We start from the raw sequence: 27378 nt of genomic DNA, 5'->3' as shown, positions 1-27378 counted from the left end.
CATGTTCCTCTCCTTGAGTCATCCAAAGCTTGAAACTGTGTGTTCATAATTGACTCATTGTTATCCATAATACTGTGCATCTAGCCAATTCTTAAATCTTATCAGTTCTTCCCTAAGGGTCCCCACGTACATCCATTCCTACCACTCTTATCCTAGGCCATGTCGGAAATCTTTAGTTTGGAAAGGCCCTTTAGAGATTATTTTGTTGAGCTAACTAACTCATTTTACAAAGTTTGACTTGTGACTCACATTGCCCAAGAGCCAGACGCGTGATGTAGTTTGTAACTCCAAGTCCCGCCCACTCTTCTTTCCATTACATTTCTGCAGCTGGTCAGTAGGGCAGAATTCTAGTACCTGATAATGGTGATGCGGCTAACACTTCTCCAGGGCTAGCCCTGTGCCAAGCACTGTTCTCCGTCTTTAACTATATGAACTAGTTTATTCCTTACAACAACTGTAGGAGATAGAACTGAGGACTGAAGAATTGACAGAGGATGGTAGGGTAGTCGATGTAGTGTGCTTTTTTAAAATAGCTTTTATGAAGTATAATTAACCTGCAGTATTTACCCATATTAAATTTTTTTTAATGTCTTTATTTTATTTTGAGAGAGCAGAAAGCAAGCGGGGGAGGGGCAGAGAGAGGGAGACACAGAATCTGAAGCAGGCTCCAGGCTCTGAGTAGTTAGCACAGAGCCTGATGTGGGCCTGCACCCACAGACTGTGAGATCATGACCTGAGCCAGAGTCAAGATGCTTAACCAACTGAGTCACCCAGGCAGCCCTTTTTACTTATATTTTAAAATGTGCAATGATGTTTTACATATGTATACACCTCTGAACTTACCACAATCAAGACCGTTAGCAGAACATAATGTTTTAAGATCTAGCTTTTAGATTCTCCTGTCACTTAGACAACTCATCTGACTTCCGAACCAAGGATTCTTTCTATGTACTACTCTTCGAATCCTTTCCAGGTGTAAAATAATGTGATTCTTCTTAGGCTAGCTTTCCACTCATCCTGATGCTGGAATCCATTGAAAGATTGTATCCAAAAATGTTATTTCCTCTTTCCTTGGGTGCTTTCTGAAATTACTTTGAGAGAGAAGCATTTCATTATTAGGGTCCATAATTGCTGCAAAGTGCTTCCTTTTATTAATTAAAAACATCTGTGATTTTGTCACTTATAACTGCTGGCCAGAGCTGTGCTATCCTATACGGCAGCCACTAGCTATTTGTGACTATTTACATTTAACTAATAAAAAGAAATGACATAAAAAATTCAGTTCTTCAGTTTCACTAGCCACATTGGGAGTGCTCAGAAGCCACTTGTAGCTAATGGCTACCAATTTGGACAGTGCTGCTGGAGAATATTTACATTGTCAAGGAAAGTTTTTGGACAGGACTGCTGTTGAGCAACAGACAATGACAGGGTAGGTCTGTCCTCCTTTCTCTGTGACCAGCCCCAAGTTACTTAAGGCTCCTGCACTGTCATTTCACGTCTGAAGGGTTACCCCTGACTTGTAGGCTCTTTCTTGGCCTTTGTTGCTTCTCCTTCTACATTAGTATCAGATTGGTTTTTCTAAGTACCATTTACATCATGTCACTTTTTTTGATTAGGAAAGTCTTTTAAATATTCCAAGTTTTACCTCTGACTTTATATTTTCTACTCAATGTGTTGTTTAATGCAAATTGGTTGTAAAATGCTTGCTGGGTTTCAGTCACTGTGCTAGGTGCTAGAGATATTGATGAACTCAGTGGGGCAGGGGCAAAAATATGAGTAGGGGGAAGAGGGCATGAAGGGGGAGGAGTAAAGGAAGGGATGTGATGTGGTTAATCTAAACCTCAGAGATCAGAACAGGCTTCCCAGAGTGCCTCACGCTTGAACTAACTCTTGAAGAATCGAGTAAGACTTTATTAGGTGAAGTTGGAAAGGGCATATAACATGTACCAAGAGAAGTACAGGAACTTGAACCAAACTTGTGGATTTGGGAATTCTGGTAGTTTGGAATGGCTGGAGCAGAGTGTGAAGGGTGGCTTGTGTCAGGTGATGAGGTTGAACAGGTAGGCAGGAGCTGGGTCCCTAGGACATTGGATTCCATCTTGTTGGTAGCCATCAAAGGGCATTTAAATATTTGTGCACTGCTTAGATACTTACTGAGGGCCATCTATGATAGGTGTACATAGAACAGTGAACAAGACCCACACGGACTCCTCTCTTGTGAGCCTTAAGGTCTAGAAGTAAACTGTAGCCACATTTCTACCCATCTTTCCCGCCCCGCCCTTTTGAAAAGTTTTGTTTAATGATTCCAGTCTTACAGGTATACCTGACCTCTTCGGTATTTATGATCAGTACCACACAACTTCACTGCATGGTAAATGTGTATATTAAATAGTTGTTATGTGTCTTCTCTTCCTGGCTCTTCTTTCCCCCATCTCTTGTTAGGGAAGGTCAGGGCTTACACCTCGCTGTAGGACCTAGTGTAAGTCTAAGCATATATAATAACTTAGTAGATGTTTGTTAACAGTCATAGGATAGAAGAGAAGAAAATTGTTGAGGACGGGAGAGAGGCAGGAGAAGGATGGAACACTGATGAAGCAGCAGTAGGAAATAAGCTTGAGAAGTATGGGGATCCGGGAGAAAAGGACTTTTTTTTTAGAGGAAATGAGTTGGAGTTGGCTAGCGTGTTCCTGTTCAGATGTGATCTCACAAATGTGTAAATGCTGGCTTACAGTTATGCATTCTTAGGATAAATTTTTTCCCCCTTCCCCCAGGGCCATTTTTCTTGCCGACCTCTTCTGCATGATAGACTTACCTCTTTTTTTAACCTTTCAAGTGAAGACACAGTTCTTTGGGTCTCAGCTTTGAATGGAGTCTCCTCCTGGGTTGGCTACTTTGGGTGGGTCCAGGACTCCTCTTTTGCAAGTATTCCTTGCAGCCATAAAAATGGAACTCTAAGGTCCCAGGGTTTGGTAGACAGCTTCAGGGCAGATTACAGCTCCGGGGCTTGCTTAATTCCTGAGGTTCAGGTTTCATCTGGGTTTTGTTCTTTGAGGAGTCCTTACTTTTCTTCTCAGCACAGTTGTCTCAGACATCTTATTTATTTTTGTTTATTCTTACACATACTTTATTTACTTGATTGAAAGCCTTATGGTACATTGTGTGTTTACTGTAGTTGACCTTGCCTTTGTTCACACTGACCCCAGTGAGCTGTATTTGGGCTTTCTGTGCTTGAGACTTTGCTCAGTTGCTGCTGTTGCCCTTGGCTTGTTTTCTTTCAGGAGCAAGGTGGGTACTTTCATATAACATCTGATTTTTAATTCCTTCTCTGGCATTTCTCCCCTGGGTGTTTAGCTTACGTAGTTATACCCATGATGGAACCAGCATGATAAAGCCTCCTGTACCAATATTACATGATCTCCTAAGTCTGCTAGTTAACAAAAGATGTCCAAGGCCAGCCACAACAGATCCTGATGAGCTGTCCATATAATATTGAATCCCATGCCTAGGGAATGTTTTTAGCATCTAAAATTCCTAGGATCTTGAAGGGCTTCCCCATGGCGGGTTCGCTGGGCTCTGGCCACATAGCCATGAGTTCTGGTGTATGACTGTGGCCCTGCCTGGCCTGCACAATATAGTAAACATTTTAAGTCTAGACTTTATTTTTTTTTAATGTTTGTTTGTTTATTTATTGTTTTTTTAAATGTTTTTTTATTTTTGAGAGAGAGACATCGTGAGCAGGGGAGGGTCAGAGAGAGAGGGAGATACAGAATCTGAAGATAGGCTCCAGGCTCTGAGCTAGCAATCAGCACAGAGCCCGACGTGGGACTCGAACCCATGAACTGTGAGATCATGATCTGAGCCGAAGCCGGACGCTCAACTGACTGAGCCACCCAGGTGCCCCAAATCTAGACTTTCAATACAGCTTTTTAAAGGTGTTTTTATTGGGAAAGTAATCGGTCATCCTGTTGGAATTTAAAGATTAATTCTTAAAAATAAACAAAACAAACAAAACCCAGGGCTTATCTTCTGACTTTTATTTGTCTTTGACCCCTGAACATCCGAGATACAGAAGAATTAGAAGATGAAAGCCACTTACACTAATACACACATGAATACACACAGGTAGGTAGGTAGGTGGGTAGGAAGGAGGGAAGATAGACACAGATAACCAGCTTTGGGCATTTAGGTGACTTAATTCTGTGTTATTAGGACAGTTTAAGTTTGACAGCCTTCCCTAGACTTATATGGGCTATCACAACATCGGAAGTCTACTTTGCAGAAATGGCCTTTCTGTAGTTATTGAGAGATTTTCAAAACGCTTGGCCAAATTTTACATCCGTTGGTATATGTTTGCATCCAGAACTTTCAGGGAAAATTACTGTTGAGAACTAAGGAAAATTGTGTCACTTGTGAACTGTGCTAAGATCATAGAAGGTTATTGTATTTCTGAGAAAAATGACTAGATAGGAATAGTGGGTGGATAAAAGGAAAAGAAAGTTAATAAAAAGCACTAAGAGCACTGAGTATCATCAGTTCCAGCTATTCTTGAGTTTGGTTTGTGTGGAAGAAATCTACTGATGGAGTTTCGTTGTGAGAACACCCTTATTCTGCCAACTCCCTCCTCACCCCCATTTTCCCAGTAAGTGTGGGTTCACATTCTGGCTTTTCCACTTAACAACTGAGGCGACTAGTTAGTAAGCTATCTGAGTTCAGTTTTCTTTTCTTTCTTTTTTATTTGAGAGAGAGAGGGTGCACATGCACACACGTGGGGAAGGGGAAGAAGGAGAGAGAGAATCTTAGGCAGGCTCCATGCTCAGCATGGATCCTGACATGGGGCTTGATCTCACAACCCTGGGACCATGACCTCAACCCACATCAAGTGTTGGATGCTCAGCCCACGAGCCACCTGGATGCACCTGAGTGTAATTTTTTAATGAATTAAGTGGGGATAGTGTCAGCCTCAAGACATCATTGTGAGAATTACAACACAATATACACCTAGTACTAGGCCGAGTTGGCATTCAGTATATATCACTTTTCTTTCAGCTTGAATGGTAGAAAGCTGATTCTCTGTCTTTGGACACTGGAAGTGTGTCTTCGATTCATTTATTATGCATTACTTTTAAAAAATATTTTAAAATTCTTTTTTTTAAGTTAATTTATTTAAGTAATCTCTGCCCCCAACATGAGGCTGGAACTCACAACCCTGAGATCCAGAGTCATCTGCTCCACTAACTCAGCCAGCCAGATGCCCCTCAAATTCTTTTTTTTAATTGAAGTATGATTAAGGTTCAGTGTTAATATTATTTTAACATTATTTATGCAATAGTTCTTGTGGACAGCTTTGTGAAATGCTGACTAACCCAGTACTGGAGTCTTTGTGAGGGGTGCTTTGTCAGGGATGTTGCAGAGGTATGGCTCAGGGGACATGGGGACACCCCGTGCACCCTGGTGTTCGTCAACTAGTCTCTTTATTATATATAATTAATTTTGACAGTCATTTTATTTCAGACACTGTGTTATCAGGTTATCATCCTCCCGTCTATTCAACTAAGGTATTTAGAGAAATAAATCCGAATCTGACTACTAAGCCAATATTCATGCTGTATTTGACATTCATATTGTCATCTGTATCTATGTGTGTCTGTTTCTCCTTTGAAGGGAGAACTTGTACATTCATTATGAGGGAAAGAGTCTGTAAGCTGATCTCTTCATTAGATTTTCTGTGATGTTTGTTTGTAGATTCATTTGGTACTTTGTATCTTCACCTTGCATTGCCCTATTCTTTTATAGCATGAGTAACACAAGCCATCTAAAATAAGAGCAGGTTTATGAATTGTATTTCCTAGGATCATGTGGAATAAAGGAGAGATGTATGTAATGTCCTTAGTTTTGTGCTTGGGACATGTGAGTGCTCAGAGAATGCTAGCTGTGAACTATTTTCATGTTCGTGTTTCTTATCTTTAAGAGCAGGGACTATGCAATATCTATACTTCACATACTATCTACTCAACATTTACTCGTTTTACTAAATCATAGATTTTTATTTTCATCATAGTTTTTAATGTTTCACCTTATGTCTTGCAGTGATGAATCTAGAAAATCTGTTCGTAGATGATTCCGGTCAGTATTTGGCTATTCAGTTCCATCTGGAATGTGCATATATATTTTTATATTATTATGAATATGCAAAAGCAAAGGATCAGTTCTACATTGCTAAAGATATCAGCAAATTACAAATTGATTTGACAGGTAAGACTTGTTACTTTTTTGTGGATTATTAATTTATTTTTATGATAAAACTATTACATTGGCAGTTTGGCTGTCTTGTTTGGTTGTATTTGATTTTTTTATGTCCTTTTCTTCACTTTACAAAAATAGATTTTAAAGATTTTTATTTTTATTTATTTTTTAATTTTAGAGAGAGAGGGAGATTGCAAGTGTGAGAGGGGCAGAAAGAGAGAGAGAGAGAGAGAGGTAGAGAATCTTAAGGAGGCTCCATGCTCAGTGCAGAGTCTGATGTGGGGCTTGATCTCATAACCCTGAGATCATGACTTGAGCTGAAACCAAGAGTTGGATGCTTAACTGACTGAGCCACCCAGGTGCCCCAAGATTTTATTTTAAAAGTTCATAGTTTTAGGGACACCTGGGTGGCTCAGTCGGTTGAGCATCTGACTTTGGCTCAGGTCCTGATCTCATGACTTGTGGGTCTGAGCCTGCGTCAGCCTTTGTGCTGACAACTCAGAACCTGGAGCCTGGTTCAGATTCTGTGTCTCCTTCTGCCCCTTCCCCTCTCCTAGATGCACTCTGTCTCTCTCTCTCTCAAAAATAAATAAATATTAAAAACATTTAACAAAATTCAGTTTTAGGGGTGCCTGGGTGGCTTAGTTGGTTGAGGTCTGACTTCAGTTCACATCATGATCTCATGGTCCGTGAGTTCAAGACCCTCATCGGACGCTGCTGATAGCCCAGAGCCTAGAACCTGCTTCGAGTTGTGGGTCTCCCTCTCTGCCCCTTCCCTGCTTGCACTCTGTCTCTCTCTCTCTCAAAAAAAAAAAATGTTAAATGTTTTATTAAAAAAAATTTTTTTTAACATTTATTTATTTTTGAGAGACAGAGATACAAAACATCAGTTGGGGAGGGCAGAGAGAGAGGGAAACACAGAATCCGAAGCAGGCTTCAGGCTCTGAGCTGTTAGTCTAGAGCCGGATGCGGGGCTCGAACTCATGAACCATGAGATCATGACCTGAGCTGAAGTTGGCTGCTTAGCCAACTGAGCCACCCAAGTGCCCCAAAAAATGTTTTAAAAATTCATACTTTTCGAAAAAGTTAGAAATGAAATCTTTTCTTTATTCCTGGAGATTCCTCTATTTTCTAGTCTGGTTAGATGCATGCTAGTAATGTATAGCAGCAAGTTAGTATACAAATGAACTTTAAAAAAAAAAAAAAGTAAGCTCTATGCCCAATGCAGGACTTGAACTCGAGACCCTGAGATTAAGAAGTGCATACTCTACTGCTGAGCCATCCAGGTACCCCTACAAATGAGCTTTTTGACCATTTGTTTATGGATATGGGTTTCATAAAGTTTCTCCTAACTCCCAAGTTTGATGTGGCTTCTTTACATTGCCCTTTTTTTGGGTAAATAATCACCTTCCACCCTGCTCTTTTTGTCTTCCTTAAGAACAGAAGTTTTTGACTATCTTTTTTTTCAACACCTTAGAACACTGGCATATAGTTGGCACTCAGATGTTTGTTGAATAAACAAATAAGTTACAGAATTTCTTCAAAATAAGAAACATTGGTTGTTTGTTATGTCATGGCTCTGTACCTGGGTTTTCACAATATAATTGGTATTCCGTAGTGATGGCATTAGCGGAAGTCAGACATGGTCCGTTTGAGCACTTGTGTTACACCTGTTAAATGTGAGCTCAGCTGTCCAGACTGTGACCACCAGTGTGTGAAGTTTGAAGTGATTGGACTTATTTGTCATTCCTGGGCTTGCTCTAGATTATCCCCAAGGTCCATTCTTGCCCCCCAAATTCTTGGGGTGCCTGGGTGGCTCAGTAGGGTAAGCATCTGACTTTGGTTCAAGTCATAATCTTGTGGCTCGTGAGTTCAAGCCCTGTATCGAGTTCTGTGCTGACAGCTCAGAGCCTGGAGCCTGCTTCAGTGTCTGTGTCTCCCTCTCTCTCCACCTTTCCCTCACTCATGCACACGCTCGTTCTCTCTCTCTCTCTCAAAAATAAACATTAAAAAAACATTTCTAGGAGCACTTGGGTGGCTCAGTTGGTTAAGCGTCTGACTTCGATTCAAGTCATGATCTCACAGTTTGTGGGTTCGAGCCCCCTGTTGGACTCTGTGCTGACAGCTCAGAGCCTGGAGCCTGCCTTGGCTTCTGTGTCTCCCTCTCTCTCTGCCCCACCTCCACTTGCACTCTGTCTCTGTCTCTCTCAAAAATGAATAAACGTTAAAATTTTTTTTTCTATGTTTCTTATTGAGCTGGTCCGGTCAATAAAATCTTTCAAATATATTATGAGTTAAATATGACTTTGTGGCCTGGTCTGGGATCTTAGCCATCTTTTACTACATTCTTTGTATGGGGAGAATTATTAAATATCTAGCTTATAACTTTTGGAACAATGGCCATATGTAAGTTGGAGTCGTGTCTGTATTTGAAAATATAGTTATATATAATATAACTTGTGAGGTTAGTTTCAGAGATTATGTTTTTAAATGTTTTGGCCTTAGGGGACTGTTCTTGGGCTATTTAAAAACTAAGGCATGGTATTCTGTATAGTCACCTATCACTGCTGGTATATTTACTGGCTAGGTCTTCAGACTTTTTCCAAGTTAAGAGTGAAGAACTTAAAAAAATACAAATGTGGTACTCACAGTATAAAATGGGAATCAGATTGTTATTTTTTTCCATTTAACTCTAGCCTTTCTATAAAAAAGTGAGCTGCATTAGGCCGTCTCAGTAGCTATTTTTGTGTAACATGTTTAAAGGGCTGATGTATAATTTAGAGCCAGACTCATTGTAGGATCAAATCAAGACTTCTTTCTTAGATGGGTCTTTACAGTCCAGGGTCTTTGTAATCGGAAGGTTGCCAGAGAATGGATCTTAGGACTGTTGCCTCTATTAGAGCTATTCTTGTAGCAGGTTATTTCAGATACAAAGTGGAAAAAGTGTTGGTGTTAAATGAAGCCAGATAGAATCATGGAAAGATAGAAAGACTGTGGGATTTAGAACCTGGAGACACTGACTTTGAGCGCTGGCTCTGATACTGACAGTCCCTGTGACCATGAGCAAGTGGCTGTACCTCAGAACCTCTGATTTTTCTTTTGTTATACAAAGATGCTGATAATCCTTCTACCAATGACACTTTTTTCTTTAAATGTTTATTATTTATTTTGAGAGAGAGAGAAAGAGAGCACACACATGTGAGTGAGGGAGGAGCAGAGGGAGAGGGAGAATCCCCAGCAGGTTCTGTGCTGTCAGCCCAGAGCCCGAAGTGAGGCTCGATCTCACGAACTGTGAGATCATGACCTGGCCAAAATTAAGAGTCACACGATTAACTGACTGAGCCACCCACGGGCCCCTGTGACACTTTTTAGAGGAAGGAGGTAGTTTGATCCAAAAGTAAGTATGTGTAATCCAGTGACATAAATCTTGGGTTTGAGTTTTGATGCCATAGCTTATTGGCTTTATAATTCTATTTTAATTTTTAGTCTTATTATTATTTTTTATCTCCTATCCCGGGCTTTATAAACTTCTAAAAACACTGGGCCGCGGGTGTTTTTAAATGTGAAATGGAGAAAATATCTTATAGACTTTAAAGCACTCTGAAAACACTACTTTTCATGACTGTACATAGATCTGATTGACAAATCAATACACGCAATTTAACATGTTTTGTTTTTCAGGTGCTCTGGGGAAGAGAACACGGTTCCAGGAAAACTACGTGGCACAGCTTATTCTAGACGTAAGAAAGAAAGGGGATGTCTCTTCACACTGTGAGTTCAGTCCAGCACCCACTCCTCAAGAGCATTTAACCAAGGTGAGCAGGGTTGAAAGTTATTTGAATTGATACCCACGTCTAACTGTGTCAGTAGGTGAGTTTTGTAGAAACACTGAATGAGGTGGAAAGAGACTTCATTTTATCCCTTTTCGAGCTTTTTCAAGGTGGCTGGGAGTTTTTAAAAACCCAAGGTGAAGCCTTTTTAAACCCTTAAATAGAGATAAAATGTTATCTTAGACCTCAGTAATAGGAATTAGCAATGCAGTTAGTTTGTATTACCCTCCTTGAAAAAATTCACAGGACAGACTGAATAGAGCCTAAGTTTTCTAGCTGCTCCCATATTTGTTGTCTTAATTTTTACCTTTGTGGATATTTTTAAATATTAAGAGACCTGAAATTTCTTAGGCTTCCTCTTTAAAATATATAAATGGATGATAAGAATACCTTTTTATCAGTGTTCTGATCCTTTATCACTCTGGTTATTGGACTGGTTAGTATGTTTTTCTTGACCTGGCTAATGCATTCTCTTCTTCTTCTTCTTTTTTAAAAGATTTTATTTTTAAGTAATTCTACACACAACAGGGGCTCGAACTTATAACCTCGAGACCAAGGGTCACTTGCTTTACTGACTGAGCCAGCTCAGCACCCCATGCATTCTCTCTAGCTTAGTTTTATGGCTCTTAGCAGGCTAATAAGTGGGAGAGCTTAGTGGTCAAGTTTGCAAAGCTAAGAGGTACAAAATGCCTTGGGTTAAGGTCCAAGAGCTTGTGACAAAGCCTGCTTGGGACACTAAGAGGTGGAATCCCTGGGAAAGTGAAGAGAATGAAGAGCAAGAGGAGGGTGTTATGGTGATTGACAGTGATAGCCGGCAGCCTTGTGCAATCTGACCCCTAACACGACGGGAAATTTTAAATAGTAACTACTCTCGGGGTGACTGGGTGGCTCAGTCAGTTGAGCGTCCAGCTTCAGCTCAGGTAATGATCTCACAGTTCGTGGGTTCGAGCCCTGCGTCGGGCTCTGTGCTGCCAGCTAGCTCAGAGCCTGGACCTTGCTTCAGATTCTGTGTCTCCCTCTCTCTCTGACCCTCCCCTGCTCAAGCTGTCTCTCTCTCTCTCTCTCTCTCTCTCAAAAATAAATAAAAAACATAAAAAAAATTAAAAATTATCTACTCTTGATTTCTTATAATAAAGAAATTTACACCCCCCAATAAATAAATTTATGGCTCTTGGTCAGTTTACCTATTTAGATGCCTTTCCATCTCCTTCCTCAGAAGTCATTAGCATTTATATTTTTTTATTGCAGAAATCCCAAGCCAACGTTTTTGGTAGTCCTTTGCCTGACGTTACTGTCTTTGAAGCCCTACTCTTCATTTTAGAGCCTATGAGCAAATTTATCTTGGGTACTTTTAGCACCAGAATTCTCCTCTGTACTGAAAACAGGGCCAAGAGTAGGGACTAGGATGGGCAGGAGGAGCGGTAGTAGTGCGGAGTCCCAAGGCAGCCTGTGATGGGACACTGTACACTTCCAGGCCTACTCCGTGCACTGTCGTGTGTGCTTTCGGGGTGTTTAGGGAGGAGCTGCTATTGATTCTAAGAGGGGAAGGGAGGGATACAGGAACTCAGGGACAGGACTACACAGGGCGGTGTCTACACTCCCCCATGTGGGCCGAGCCACGGTGGAGGAGGGTTTGTGCGGGAACACCGCGCTGTAACCTGCTTCCGTCCTCGGCCTCCTTACATGTTTGGAGTCTCCTCCTTAAGCCTTTTTTTTTTTTAAACTTTTGATTAAACCACATCCTTCTCTAAATCTTAGGTTAACTGCCATAAACCTGATCTTTAGGCCACAGCATAGCGTCAGTGAAAGGAGATTTAATAATGCAGTCAATGCATTTACTTCAGCAGTCCATTGTTGTTTATTGTTTGTTGTTTTTTCCTTTTTAATGTGGAGTTCTCTTATTGAAAATTGACTCCTGGAGGCACATGGTTGGCTCAGTCGGTTAAGCGTCTGACTTGATTTTGGCTCAGATTATGATCTGATGGTTCTGGAATTCGAGCCTCGCATCGAGCACCGTGCTGACAGCACAGAGTCTCTTTCTCTCCCTCTCTCTCTGCCCCACCCCTGCTCTCCCCCCCCCAATATAAAAAACAGAAGGAAGAAAATTATCTTCTGTAATAATTGGCAGGATAAGGATATGAGGACTATTATTAGGAAGTTAAAAAATGATGCACAATTTAATGTAGAATTTAAAGGAGTAAGGTACAAGTTATGTGATGTAGGTATTGATTACCTAGAAACAGCTTTATACTTAAGGACGAAGGTAGAATTGCTTGTTTAATTAGTTGTATATCCTATTTCCTTATGTCAAGGACACTATTAGATTATAAAATACATTACCTTTTTGATAACCACTCTTCGGGCAAAAAAGGAACATTATGACATCAATTTTAATTATTATAAAATATATTTGAATGGAAATGTTACAATGTGAAAATGTATATCTTAGAATTAAGGAAACAATAATTTTATTACCCATGAGGAGCATATTTCCCTGTGGGTCTTCCTGGATTTTTAGTATGTTATTAGTGGGGAATTATGTAGATTCAAGCCATTGGAGATCAGAGTTTTAGTACGCCAACAGTTAGGAGCAACCCCAATGTGCGGATTGAAGACACAGTCTCTGTCCTTAGTTGTTCAGTTGTGTAATCACAAAAAACACAAATGCATACATGATTAGTGTCACCAACGAGAAATATATATTAAAACCTGCATATGGTGTGTCTCACATATTGGAGATAAATTATGTGCTGATTCCTTGGTTAGGTAGAATGTTATGAAGTCCAAATGGGACCAGGTGGAATAATACTATAAATTTGGTACCTGCAGAATGGTTGGGTAAGTAGGTACTGCAGCTGACCCATTAAAAAAATTTTTTTTTTAATTTGAGAGAGAGAGAGAGAGAGAGAGAGAGAGAGAGAGAGAGAGAATGAGAGAATGAGGATGAAAGGTAGAGAAAGAGCGTGAGAGAGAGAATCCCAAGCAGACTCTGTGTGGTCAGTGCAGAGCCGAATGTGGAAGTTGGGGCTCATTCCCAACTCCCTGGGATCATGACCTGAGCCAAAATGAAGAGTTGGGTGTTTAACCAACTGAGCCACCCAGGTGCCCTAAGAGCCAACCCATTTTAATTTCAAAAGAGCTGAATAGGAACATAGAGAATTTTGAATGAATATCAAAACTGATTACTTGCTTGTGTCTGGCAAATAAATAATGCCGTGTGGCAGGTCTTCTGTGGTGGAGGGGAAGGAGTCCTGGGCTGGTGGAGAGGCTTGGGTCTCTGTCCCTTCCTTATCATCTAGCCTGGGGTGAGAATCTGGGACAGTTACAAAATACTTAGTTTTCACATTTGTTTTTTCCACATAACACTTTGTTAAAGGATCAGATTAGATTTATAAAGGTACTTACTGTAAGGGTGTGCTAAAAACATTGTGTATTAGGAGCCCTGGCTGGCTCAGTCAGTAGAGCGTGTGGCTCTTGATCTCGAGGTTGTGAGTTTAAGCCTCATATTGGGTGTGGAGATTACTTAAAAATAACATTGTAAGAAAAAAACACAAAAAACGATTGTGTGTTGATGTAATAAGATGAGAATTTTGGGATGCTCTAGTGCTCCATGGTCCAGTCTGGTAGCCACCAGCCACATGTGACTGTTAATTACTGCAAAGTTGGTTGGTTCAAACGGAGATGTGCCGAAGTGGAAAAGACACATCAGATTTCATAGACCATATAAAAAAAGAATGTATAATGTCTAATTGATAATTTACTGTTGACACAAATTACAGGGATAGTATTTTTGATGTCTTAAAATAAGGTGTATGGTTTTTTTTTTTTTGCTTTTTAAGAGGCTACGAGAAAATTTAAAATTATGTATGTAGTTCTATTTTTTAAATTATGGAAGACCCGTGTTGAAAACAACGGCCACCAGGGTGTGCTGTGCACCTGCCAGCCGTGCCTTTGAAGGTGCCCATTGCTGGAGGAAGAGCCGCTTTTTCAGTGGGTTCAGAGCGGCCGCCTAGAGTCTGTGTTCCTCCGGTCAGCAGTTGTTGGCGTTGCCGTGCTCTTCTTGAAAACCTGTAGAGAGAGACAGGCCCACAGCTAGGCTGACTTGGAGGCTAGACAGGGAAGGGTGTTCCTCTGGGCTGGTTTGGGCATACTTACTGGTTACTAGTGAAGAAGTTACCAGTTAAGAGGTTGACCTCCTAGCCATAGACAATTTCCAGCCTTCTGGTCTGTTTAGCTCCTAGTTTTAGGTACTTTTATTGAATTAGAAAAAAAGTAAAGTGTGCTTATTTTATTTTACATGTACATTTTGTATTTTGAAAAATAGACCCATAGAACCACCACTACAATAAAAATACAGAGTCGTTTCTATTGCACCAAAAAGTCACTTCTACTTCTCTGCAGTCAGTCACTTTTCCTCCCACTGGTCTGCTTTCTGTCACAGATTAGAGCTGCTTTTTCTAGAGTTTCACATAAATGGAATCATACAGTATGACTCTTTTGTGTCTGGTTTCTGTCACTTAGCATAAAATTTTTTTAAGGTGTAGCAATTCTCACCCCCCAAGATTTATGAGAAATAATTGGCATGTCACTGTATAAGATTAAGGGGTACAGCGTAGTGGTTGGATTTGCATACATTGTGCAACGAAATGATTACCACAGTAGGTTCAGCTAACACCCGTCTTCTCATAGAGTTGAGAAGAAAATAAAAAACAGGAAAAGGAAAAAGAGAAAAAAAGTTTCTTCTTAGGATCTACTGTCTTAACAGCTTTCCTGACACACGACGTGCATCACATCAGGTCAAACAACACTTCCTTAGTCTTTATTCATCTTGTAACTGGAGATCTGTAACTTCTGACTATCTTCCTCCAATTCCCCCTCCCCCCACTCCGTCCCTCGTAACTACAGGTGTGATCTCTTTTTCTATGAGTTTGATTCTTCTTTTTTTAGATTCTACATATAAATGATATCATATAGTATGTATCTATCTCTTACTTATTTAAGTTAGCATAATACTTTCAAGGTCCATCCAAATTGTCACCAATGGTAGGATTTCCTTTTTTTTTTATGGCTGAATAATAGCCCATTATATGTACCATATCTTTTTTTTCTTTTCGTGTTTGCTTTTTAATTTTGAGAGAGAGAAGGAGGGGCAAAGAGAGTAGGAGACAGAGGATCTGAAGTGAGCTCAGCACTGACGGCACAGAGCCTGATTTGGGACTCAAACTCACAAACCGTGAGATCGTGACCTGAGCCATAGTCAGGTGTTTAACCCACTGAGCCCCCTGTACATCTCTTCTTAATGCATTCATTAGTGAATGCAGACTTAGGTACATCAGTGGACAATGTGTTTATCCATTTACCTGTTGATAGATAGTCGAGCTGTTTCCAATTTTTGGCTCTTTTGAATAAAGCTGATTGAAACATTTGTGTGTAAGTCTTTGTGTGAACATATGTTTTTAATTTTCTTGGGTAAATACCTAGGATTGGAATGGTTGGATTGTGTGGTAAGTGTGTTCTTAACCTGATGAGATACTGCCAAACTGTTTTCCAAAATGGTCATACTGTTTTACATTCCAAGCATCAGTGTATGAGAGTGCCAGTTGCAAATGCTTGGTGTTGTTAATCTTAATTTAAAAAATTTATTTATGTCTTTATTTTGAGAGACAGAGACCCAGCAAGGGAGTGGCAGCTGTCAGCACAGAGCCTGACATGGGGCTTGAACCCACAGACTGAGATCATGATCTGAGCCAAAGTCAGACACTTAACTGACCAAACCACCCAGGTGCCCCTAATCGTCTTAATTTTTGCTATTCTAGTTGGTTAGATATGTGTGTAGAGAGCTCTCTTGTGGTTTTACTATTTTTTGACAATCTATTTCTTAAAATCAATTTTTTGGAAATAGAACTTGTATCAAAAAGTTGACCCGTTTTAATTGATGAGATTGCATCCATTCAGTTTGATGGCATTTGACAAATATATCCAACCATTATGGTCCATGTGTCTTTCATTACCCTAGAAAGTTACAGCATGCCTCTTTGCAGTTAATCCCCTGCCTCACTGGCCCCAAATATTGTGCATCTGTTTACTGTGACTGCGAGTAGTTGGCCTTTTCTTTCTTTTTCTTTTTATAAAATATTTTTAAAATATTTGTAATTATTTTCGTAACATTTATTTTATTTTTAAGAGACAGAGACAGAGCGTGAGTAGGGGAGGGGCAGAGAGAGAGGGACACAGAATCGGAAGCAGGCTCCAGGCTCTGAGCTGTCAGCACAGAGCCCGATGCAGGGCCCGAACCCACAAACCATGAGATCATGACCTGAGCCAAAGTCAGACACTTAATCGACTGAGCCACCCAGGTGCCCCTATAAAATTTGTTTAAATGTTTATTTATTTTTGAGAGAGAGAGAGAGAGAGAGAGAGAGAGAGAGACAGAGCCATGAGCATGGGAGGGACTGAAAGACAGGGAGTCAGAATCTGAAGCAAGCCCCAGGCTCTGAAATGTCAGCACAGAGTCTGACCTGGGGTTCGATCCCCAAACTATGAGATCATGACCTGAGCTGGAGTTGGACACTTAACCAACTGAGCCACCCGGGTACCCTGGTAGTTTGCCTTTTCTAGAATATTACATGTACTTTTTGGTATCTGGCCTCTTTTGTTCAGCATGTGTTTGAGATTTACCTATACGGTTACCTGTGGCAGTAGTTCGTTTTTATTGCTGATTAGAATTCCACTGGATGATATAGTGTAGTTTTTCTTTTATCTGTTTATTGACAGACATTTGAGTTGTTTCTGGTTTGGGCTATTACAGATAAAACTCTTATGAACATTTATGTATATGTCTTTGTGTGGACATGTTTTCATTTCTCATGGTAAGCATTTTGAGTGTAATTGATACTTCCTATAGTAAATATATGTTTTTAATAAGAAACTGACACCATTTTAAATTTCTACCACCAATGTGAGAAAGTTCTCATTGCTCTAGATCCTTGTCAACATTGAGTATTGTCAGTCTTTTAAATTAGTATTTCTTATTGACTATTGTTCTCAGGGATCTTTTTGTGCACTTATTGGCCGCCTTCTTTCATGAAGTGCCTGTACAGATCTATTGTCTACTTTTATATTGGGTTGTTTATTGTCTTTTTGATTTGTAAGAGTTCTCCATACTCTGCATACAAATCCCTTTTCAGATATTTGTTTTGTGAATATATTCTGAGTCTGTAGCTTGACTTTTCATTTTCTTAAAATTTGCAAAACACGGAAGTTTTTAATTTGATGAAGTTCAATTTAGTAAGTCTTTTCAGTTTTTTGTGTGTTCTAATTAAGGATTGCTTGCTTAGCCCAGCATTGCAAAGCTTTTTTCCTGTGATTTCTTTCAGAAGTTTTTTTAGTATTAGCTTTTGCATTAAGGTCTGTGATCAATTTTGGTTTAATTTTTGTGTTTGGTATGAGATAAGGGTGAAGGGTCATTTCTTTCCAAATGGATATCCAGTTGTTTCACCACCATTTTTTTGAAAAGACTTTTCCTGTGTTGAATCACCGTAGGCACCTTTGTTAAAAATCATTTGACCATCTCTGGGTCTAAAATTCTGGACTCTATTTGGTTCCTTTCATCTGTGTGTCTATCTTCACGCCAATACCATGCTATCTTGGCTTTGTAGTAATTCTTGAAATCAGGTACTCTATCAAGTCCCCTAAGTCCTCAGATTTTATTCTTTTTCAAATTGTTTTGGTTATTCTAGTACCTATTGAGAAACAGATTTGGGAGTTGATGTTTTAGATTAGAATTTTGAGCAGAGCATAGAAAGATACGGTTTTAAATCCTGATAGATCAGTAAAGGGGCTTTTGCCTACTGGGCTCAGTGAATGATTGCTGTTGTTTCCTATTACTGATACTGTCAGTGCATTCCTGAGGTTTACATGGTATGTCCTCCATGTCTCCATAGTAAATTATCTCTAAATATGTGTTTCACAAGAAAAAGCCTATTGACCATATGTAGCCATTGACCATATGTAGACCTTGTATAATCTTTAAACACAAAGGTAAGTTATCCCTTGTTAGTAATCGGTTGCATATAGTGTATTGAATGAATCACATTTAATTCTTGGTCTAAGTATTTTCTTTTGTATTACACCAGAATCTTGAACTCAATGATGACACTGTTCTAAATGAGATAAAGTTAGCAGACTGTGAGCAGTTTCAGATGCCTGATCTGTGTGCTGAAGAGCTTGCTGTTATTCTTGGAATCTGGTAAGTCACTTACTTACTTGGCTACTTTGAACACTTTGCATATTGGTTCTCTAGTATTGAAGACGACTTTAGGGGCACCTGGGTGGCTCAGTCGGTTAGGTGTCTGACTTCGGTTCAAGTCATGATCTCACAGTTCATGGGTTCGGGCCCTGCATCAGGCTCTGTGCTGCTGGCCAGCTCAGAGCCTGGAGCCTGTCTTTGGATTCTGTGTTTCCCTCTCTCTCTCTGACCCTCCCCTGCTCACACACACTCTCTCTGTCTCTCTCTCTCTCTCACTCTCTCTCTCAAAAATAAATTAAAAAAAAAAGAAGACTTTCTTTCAGGAGGACTCAGGAGTTCTGAATGAACAGAGAATCTCACAATGCTTAGAAGGATCGAGAATAGTTGGACAACCAGTTACCAATAAACCACCAGTGGTCTCCACTGGGAGACCAAGCACAGGCGTTAGAGCTAAGGAATCTCAGGAGTCTCCTTTGAGTTAGTATATTTATCCTTATCTTTACCTTAATAAGCAAAATGTCTTAGATTAGCTTTACTTAGGAATAATTTTTTTAAAATAGTTAATTGACAAGTTGGTTTCCACATAACACCCAGGGCTCATCCCAACAAGTGCCCTCCTCCATTTTCTTTTCTCCCCCACCCCCATCAACCCTCAGTTTGTTCTCAGTATTTAAGAGTCTCTTATGGTTTGCCTCCCTCCCTCTCCTTTTTTTCTCCCTTCCCTATCCCCATGGTCCCCTGTTAAGTTTCTCCTGTTTCACATATGAATGAAAACATATGGTATCTGTTTTTCTCTGCCTGACTTATTTCACTTAGCATAACATCGTTGAGTTCCATCTATGTTGCTACAAATGCCCAGATTTCATTCTTTCTCATTGCCATATAGTACTCCATTATATAGATAAACCACATCTTCTTGATCCATTCATCAGTTGATGGACATTTAGGCTCTTTCCATGATTTGGCTATTGTTGACAGTGCTGCTATGAACATTGGGGTACATGTGCCCCTATGCATCAGCACTTCGGTATCCCTTGGGTAGATCCCCAGCAGTGCTATTGCTGGGTCATAGGGGAGTTCAGTTGTTAATTTTTTGAGGAACCTCTACACTGTTTTCCAGAGTGGCTGCACCAGTTTACATTCCCACCAACAGTGTAGGAGGCGGCCCGTTTCTCTAGCATCTATAGTCTCCTAATTTGTTCATTTTAGCCACTCTGACTGGCATGAGGTGGTATCTCAGTGTGGTTTTGATTTGTATTTCGCTGATGATGAATGACGCTGAACATCGTTTCATGTGTCTGTTGGCCATCTGGGTGTCCTCTTTGGAGAAGTGTCTGTTCATGTCTTTTGCCCATTTCTTCACCAGATTATTTGTTTTTTGGGCGTGAAGTTTGGTGAGTTCCTTATAGATTTTGGATACTAGCCCTTTATCTGATATGTAATTTGCAGCTATCTTTTCCCATTCCATTGGTTGCCTATTAGTTTTCTTGATTGTTTCCTTTGCTGTGCAGAAGCTTTCTATCTTGATGAGGTTTCAATAGTTCATTTTTGCTCTTGATTTCCTTGCCTTTGGAGATGTGTCAAGTAGGAAATTGCTGTGGTTGAGGTCAAGGAGATTGTTTCCTGCTTTCTCCTCCTGGGTTTTGATGGATTCCTGTCTCACATTCAGGTCCTTCATCCATTTTGGGTTTATTTTTGTGTATGGTGTAAGAGAGTGGTCTAGTTTTATTCCTGGCATGTTGCTGTCCAGTTCTCCCAGCACCACCTGCTAAAGAGGCAGTCTTTTTTCCATTCGATACTCGTTCCTGCTTTGTCAAAAATTAATTGGCCATACATTTGTGGGCCCAGCTCTGGGTTCTCTATTCTGCTCCATTGATCTGAGTGTCTGTTTTTGTGCCAATACCATACTGTCTTGATGATGACAGCTTTGTAGTAGAGGCTAAAGTCTAAAGTCTGGGATTTCCCCATTTGTTAGAAACTACTTGATTATTTTCTGAATCTTGGAGCACCTGATGCAGTTTCTAAATGAGTAAGAACATCTACATGAACTGAGTTCCTTTGGGGGTTGTAAACAGTGGTTTTGTTATACCGCCTGACCTCTATTTGATCCCCATGGTCGTTACCCCTGTGGAGACTTGGACGTTGTAGTAGACTGGGTTGGTATAGAAAGGAAGTACAGAGAAGGTGAATTCTTATAGTTGGTTGATTGGTGAAGCAGTGGGGCTAGAAGAAGATAAATGAAAAACCAGACTCATAAATATGGAGAACAAACTGTTGCTTGCCGGAGGGGAGGTGGCACGGGGGATGGGTGAAGTAGATAAAGGGGATTAAGAGTAGACTAATCTTTTTTTTTTTTTTTTTTTACAGATTTTATTTTTTTGAGAGAGAGTGCACATGTACAGGGGAGGGGCAGAGAGACAGGGAGAGAATCTCAAGCAGACTCCATGCCTAGCACAGAGCCTGATGTGGGGATTGATCTTGCAACAGTGAGATCATGACCTGAGCTGAAATCCAGAGTCAGATGCTTAAGCAATTCAGCTACCCAGGCGCCCCAAGAGTAGACTTCCCTTTGTGGACATTGAGAAATACATAGAATTGTTGAATTTTTTATTGTCTGTATTGAATTTTTTAACGTCTGTAACACTGTATGTTAATTGTACTTGGATTTAAAAAAGGTAACTGCTATGCTTAATTTTGTATTTGTCATTTTCTCATCTTAAAAAAATTTTTTTATTGTTTATTCATTTTTGAAAGACAGAGATAGAGTGTGAATCGGGGAGGGGCAGAGAGAGAGAGGGAGACACAGAATTCGAAGCAGGCTTTGAGTTCCCAGCTGTCAGTGCAGAGCCTGATGCAGGGCTCGAACTCACAAACTGTGAGATCATGACCTGAGCTGAAGATGGATGCTTAACTGACTGAGCCACCCAGGTGCCTCTCTTGCCTTTTCAAAAAATATATTCACTCACATGTTTTTATACTTTTAAGTCAATTGTTTCATGTTGTTTGTTTCTCAGTTTTATGAAGGTGGTATCTTACTATATGTAGTCTTCTGTGATTGTTTTTTTCTCCCAGAATTCTGTTCTTATGGTTTATTCATGTTTTATGTAGCTACAGTTTACTTTGCCTTGTAACATCCCTTTGGGTGAATATTTCTCCATTTCCCAGTCCCCTTCTGGACATTTGGATTGTTTCAAGATTTTTTTCCTGTCATGCATAATATTACTATGGATATTTGCGTGTATAATTCCTGGTACACCTATTCAAGAATTTTCTGGGCTCTATACCTAGGATGGGATCATTGAGTTAAGGATATATGAGTGTTTACTTCATAAGATAGTGCTAAATTGTTTAACAAAATCATCCTACCAAATTATTCTTGGATCAACAGGATCTGAGAATTCCCATTGTTCTGTCTCTCTAATTTTTGCCTAATGGTTACAGTAATATTTTAATTTTTTTTGTCCTGAGTTTGATAAATAGGAGCTAGGTGCCGTGTTAATTCTTTTCATTTTCTTTGTGACCTGGCACAGATTAGATTGCTTTCCCCTAATAAAATAAATTACGTTGACATTTAGTACACCAGCCACATTTTATTTGTTAGCATTTTATTACGTACTTGCTTATTACATTATTTATTGTCATGCTTATCTTTGGCACACTCATATCTATAGTTGTATATAATACAATAATGTTAAAATACGTGCTTTGAAATGTATAAACATTATGTTGCCTTTTAATTTTTATTATTTTTATTATCAAAAAAATTTTTTGGGGGGCACCTGGGTGGCTCAGTTGGTTAAGCCTCCGACTTTGGCTCAGGTCAGATCTTACGTTCGTGGGTTTAAGCCCTGCGTCAGGCTCTGTGCTCACAGCTAGCCCAGAGCCCAGAGCCTGGAGCCTGCTTCCGGTTCTGTGTCTCCCTCGCTCTCTGCCCCTCCCCCTCTCATGCTCTGTCTCTCTTTGTATCAAAAATAAATAAAACATTAAAAAAAATTTTTAAATGTTTTTTAAATCCTGTCTTTAAAACAAAGATTTTTTTAATGTTTTATTTTTGAGAGAGAGACACACACAGAGTATGAGTAGGGGAGGGTCGGAGAGAGAGGGAGACACAGAATCAGAAGCAGGCTCCAGGCTCTGAGCTGTCAGCACAGAGCCCCATGTGGGGCTCGAACCTAGGAACCATGAGATCATGATCTGAGCCGAAGTAGGACGCTCAACTGATTGAGCCAGCCAGAGGCCCTTCCTTGCCTTTGTAAAGATTCCATGTCATCAGTTACAACATGCATTTTAGAATTAATTCCCTTTTTAAATTTTAAATTTAAAGCACAGATTTCCAGAAGAATAACCCAGTGCATAAGTTAACCGAAGAGGAGCTGCTGGCGTTCACATCAGTGAGTAACATTGTCCTTTCCGTTTCTCTTTCTCCTTGTGTGGTATGTTGCTCCTGATGCATTCTTCCCTCAGTTTGCTCATGCTGACGCCCTGCCACTTAAGGAAGTTCAGGGGGAAAAAAACCTTATCGTTTTAGTTCCCAAAACATATATTCCTTGCTATTGATTTAAAACACAAGCATTTGCCTTTGTACTTGTTTGGATTTGAGGGCAGTGACCAAATATGTCTTGTTCATTGTTTGGTCCCAGGGCTTAATAGGTGCTCAATAAATGTTGAATGAATGAGTGAAGTGACAGAACAAGATGCAGCTCTTTTGTCTAAACTTGAGGGTGATGCCCGCCTGGATCGGATGAGCAAGAGGACACACACAGTGAGGACCTGCGCGGGTGTGGGGTACAGAGGGGGCGGGGGCGGCAGTGCTCAGGGCTCAAGGTGCCGTCAGCTTTCCCCACCGCAGAGCAGTGAGAGGCCGTGGGCACCGATGGTAGTGCATTGCTTACCTCCTGGGTGGGTGCAGTGGAATATCATGTCGTCTCCTCAGTGTGGGAATTAAGGAAGGAGTGGGGTATATAAGAAAATAAAGTTGATAAAGACAACAGTCAGAGAAGAATCGCAGGAAAAGAAAAGATTGAGTAATAGAGATGTTTGAGGATTTGAGATCAAAGAAGGGTTTTTAAGAACAGAAAAGTCGCAGACCAAAGGGTCAGTCGGTATCTTCTTAGCTTTATGGATAAAAAGATAACGCAGGTCTTTGATGAGCACAAGTTTAAGATAATTTTTTCAAAGGCATTTTTATTATCCTAGTTAGAATCAAGTGAGAATTCTACTGGTTGTTTTTCTTTGTTATTTTTCAGATAAGGCAAAAATAAAGTACTTTTATCTGGTAGGAAGCTGGCTGACTTTACATGGTCATATACGTTTTGCACGTTACTGCTTCCTGCATATGGTCTTGGAACTAGTTGGATGTACATCCTTCGAGGCCTCCGGGCTCCTGCTTTCTTTTCTCGTTTCAGCACTCTGAGAAGTCTTTGGTGTTTATGATGATGGCCTGTCTGTGTGTAGGTAACTCTGTGGGGATGTCCCTGTTTATTCATCATATGTGCTCTAAGGAATTTGACAAGTAACGTGTTAAACATTTTTAAAAAGATTTACTTAAAAATGATTCTCTGTTTTTGATTTAGTTAGCTAATCTCTACTGATTACTGAATCCGTGTCAAGCATTGTGCTGGTCACTGGGGATGCAGTGTCAACAAAGTCCTTTCCCTCTTGGAGCTTACTTCGATTTACATTCTTGTGGGGGAAATACACAATATACAAGGAGAAATAACATATTTAACAGATGTGCTGGAGACGTATAGAGCAGGGTAAGGGAATATGACTGGCATGGGGACAGCCGTTCCGGACAAGGCGGTAGGGAGGATCTCCGTGGGAAGGGGGCGCTGAACACGGGTCGGTGTGCAGCAGGGCCCGGGGAGGGATGCGGAGGGTCTGCAGTGGTGGTCAGTGTGAATTCCTGTCGGGAAGTACAGCGCTGGATGGGGACAAGTGTCCAGATGATGAATGATGACCGGGTCGCTTGGGTTTCTTCTGATGACTGGGGTAAACAGGACGTAACATGCTAGGAAGTGTTCCTGCTGGCCTTTTATTTGGGGGGGTTCAGTAATAACATCTTTTTGGGACTGGTCTTAGCAGTTTATTAAGGTATATGTGTTACCCGTAGTTACCCTAAAAAAAAAGAAAATCACTAAAAGACTCTATTTATATTCAAGCAGTTAAATTTTTTTTTTTTTTTGAGTTTCTGTTTGGTGGGGATATATTTCTTCCTTTTTAAAAAACTCCCTTTTTTCCCCTCCTGTTTCTTTTCTGGTTCTTCCTGCCCCCTCTCCCCCTCCCATTCTTGTTCCTCTCCTGTGAAGTACTTCTGAAGTAATTAAGTCCAGGAACCTCTGGGGTAGGTAACTCTCTCTCCTGACTTGCAACGAGGGTCATAAATTCGAATTTCATACTTTTCCCCAAGGGGCTTTATAATACACAAAGTTTTTGCTCTCTTTCCTCCTCTAATTCTCGTCCAAGTCAGAGCTGACCCGAGGACTGATCTCTTTGGAGGAAAGCTGTTTGATTCCAGTGATGCGTAGTGTCAGGCCTGACTCTTCTAAGGAGATGAGTTTTTAAGTTCCAAGTAAATCTTTCTTTCTTAAGAAGTAGGGTGAGGAACTTACATGGAAGGAGGCCTTTTAGGAGCCCCAAGGATACTTTGTTGTCTGCACCACCCCCTTCTTTTGTTTATCCCAAAGGAAGCATACAAAATATACTAGAAAAATACAGATGGGCCCTTGTCAACTCATCTTTGTACTTACTTATCAGTCCTTCCTGGTATCCCTTCTCTGTGCAGGATACTGAAGCAGATAATAAGATGAATTGCAAGTGGCCCCTGGTTTCAGTGAAGAACGTCATTGAAATTTATATCTTGTATAATGATCTATCTGGTATATAAATATCCTTTATCTGCACTACTTTGTATTACTCCAAAAGAATATTTGAGGAACAGGGAACAGTTTGAGGTGCTGCCTTCCTTCTGAACTCTTGAACTCTGTGCTTTTTTCTTTTATTTATTTATTTATATTGAGAGAGAGAGAGAATGGGAGAGGGACAAAGAGATAAGTAGAGAGAGAGAATCCCAAGCAGGATCTGCATGCTCAGCACAGAGCCTGATGTGGGGCTTGAACCCATGAACTCTGAGATCATGCCCTGAACCGAAACCAAGAGTCACATACTTAACTGACTGAGCCATCCAGGCACCCTCTGTGCTTTTATTTTAACATGGATCATATTTGGACTTATAATTATTCATGTATATGTCCCATCCCTCCCACAGGGAGAGAGGGACTGGACTTTGTTCCTCTCTGGCTCTTCTACAAGGCCCAGTGCACCGCTACAAGGCTTCACTCATAACTGTTGCTCAGTAAATGGACGCAGAAGAAGAGAGAGAATGAAATATACTTGAACCCTGGACAGGATTTATTTCTGCCCCATAACTTGATGATTTCAGGCAGTGCTACACGATGGGACTTGATGGGAAGGATAGCCACTTGTTTCATCTTCTGTGAAAGGAAGGAAGTGGGGACGTGCCTCTTCCTCAGCACTGAGAACTTGTTTTGAGGACAGACTGGAGGACGTCCTGACAGTACCGTAGAGCAGGCAGAGCTGCGGCACCCGCAGCGTTCAGGGATGAGCTGGCCATCTGGCCATTGGTTTGGAGGAGAGCATTCTGTTTTTGAGGAATAAGAGTTCCTAAGTGGATAAGTAAGACCAGTTTGAAGTTGGCTGTCGGTGTGGGAGAGCAGGAAGAGGGAGGAGACAGCATACTCTTTCTCGCTGGGCATCCATTTCCCTTCGCTGGCAGCAGCCTGGTGGCCTGGAACTGAGGGTGTACACTCTTGAGACTAAGACATGTCTTTTTGTTAACGGAGCAAGGCTAGGACAAGTCTTACTCTTACCAGTGTATGGTAAGCACTTGAAGGGATGAGGACCACAGTTACCGGAGATTTGTTAAATGTTTATTGAATAGGGGCACCTGGGTGGCTCAGTTGGTTAACTGTCTGACTTTGGCTCAGGTCATGATCTCAGTGTGTCAGTTTGAGCCCCGTGTCAGGCTCTGTGCTGACAGGTAGCTCAGAGCCTGGAGCCTGCTTCAGATTCTGTGTCTCCCTCTCTTTCTGGCCCTCCCCCGCTCATGCTCAGTCACGCTCTCTTTCTCTCTGTCTCTCTCTCCTGCAAAATAACCCCACTAAAAATTAAAATTAAAAAAAAAAATTAAATAAATTGAATGGCTCATTATTTCTGAATTTTGTTCCGTTTTAATGAACCGTTTGCAAGTTTACTAAAATGGTGAAATCTCTTTTTTGGAGACATTTTTATTAGTGATTTCCTGTTGGGGCAGCATGTAGAAATACATGTGAGATAATGTTGGGAGACTGTTTTAATTCAGCAATGTCAGAGGCTTATCCCAAAAGAAATATTTTATTTTTTTAAGGTTGTCATAACGTGATGCCGTTCCTGAGACATTCAATCCACACATTTCAGGAAAACTGAATGACTCATAGTAAAAATAACCTGTATTGTTTTAGAGAGCCATTTATGTTGTATCGGCCTGATAATTTAAAATTAGCTGTTATCTACGTTATTTCCTTTCAGATGGGCCAAGTCAGTGACATTCAGTAATGCTTTTAATTTCCTTTCATTGTTGAAAATGGGAACAAGCTAGTTAATTCATACAGGTGTTTCAGTTTTCATTGGCAGAAGTTCTGCATAAGTGTGAATTGACACTGGCAGCCTGCCTTCCGACTGTCGGCCTGAAGCCACAAGGTCTCCATAAATGAAAAAAGAGAAAAAGACCTTCGGAAGTTACACATCCTATTGTATGTATTTTCTCTTTCTGCTATTAATTTTAAAGCCATTTAATAAATACTTATCTGTGAATAGAATAGTTTGCGGACACTTTCACAGATTAAAGTGATTGCCTGTTTTTCTTTTAGGGCATATGCATCTCTCAGTTTTTTAAGATAGGCAACGCAACTTTGCGAGATGGCCATGATACTTCTGACAGTTGTGTTAGCAGTACCGGATTGCACGTTCTCTAGTAAGCAGTTATAGCTCAGGGTTGGT

The 27378-nt window shown here is 40.5% G+C and overlaps 1 protein-coding gene and 1 pseudogene across 1 annotated transcript in view; one reads left to right on the top strand and one right to left on the bottom strand.

The window, feature by feature from the left end:
• TTC27 (tetratricopeptide repeat domain 27) overlaps positions 1-27378 on the top strand; it is a 183141-nt gene that overhangs the window by 20535 nt on the left and 135228 nt on the right. The window contains exons 6-9 of the mRNA XM_029937972.1: positions 6088-6252; positions 9925-10058; positions 18209-18321; positions 22646-22712. Coding sequence (XP_029793832.1) covers positions 6088-6252; positions 9925-10058; positions 18209-18321; positions 22646-22712 — 479 coding nt within the window. The remainder of the gene's footprint in view (positions 1-6087; positions 6253-9924; positions 10059-18208; positions 18322-22645; positions 22713-27378) is intronic.
• LOC115290173 lies at positions 3241-3589 on the bottom strand (annotated as a pseudogene).

Source organism: Suricata suricatta, chromosome 4 (genome assembly GCF_006229205.1).
Source record: "Suricata suricatta isolate VVHF042 chromosome 4, meerkat_22Aug2017_6uvM2_HiC, whole genome shotgun sequence".
In the NCBI taxonomy this organism is placed as follows: domain Eukaryota; kingdom Metazoa; phylum Chordata; class Mammalia; order Carnivora; family Herpestidae; genus Suricata; species Suricata suricatta.
Note: the sequence above shows the minus strand (reverse complement) of the source record. Positions and strands in the feature narration are given on the sequence as shown.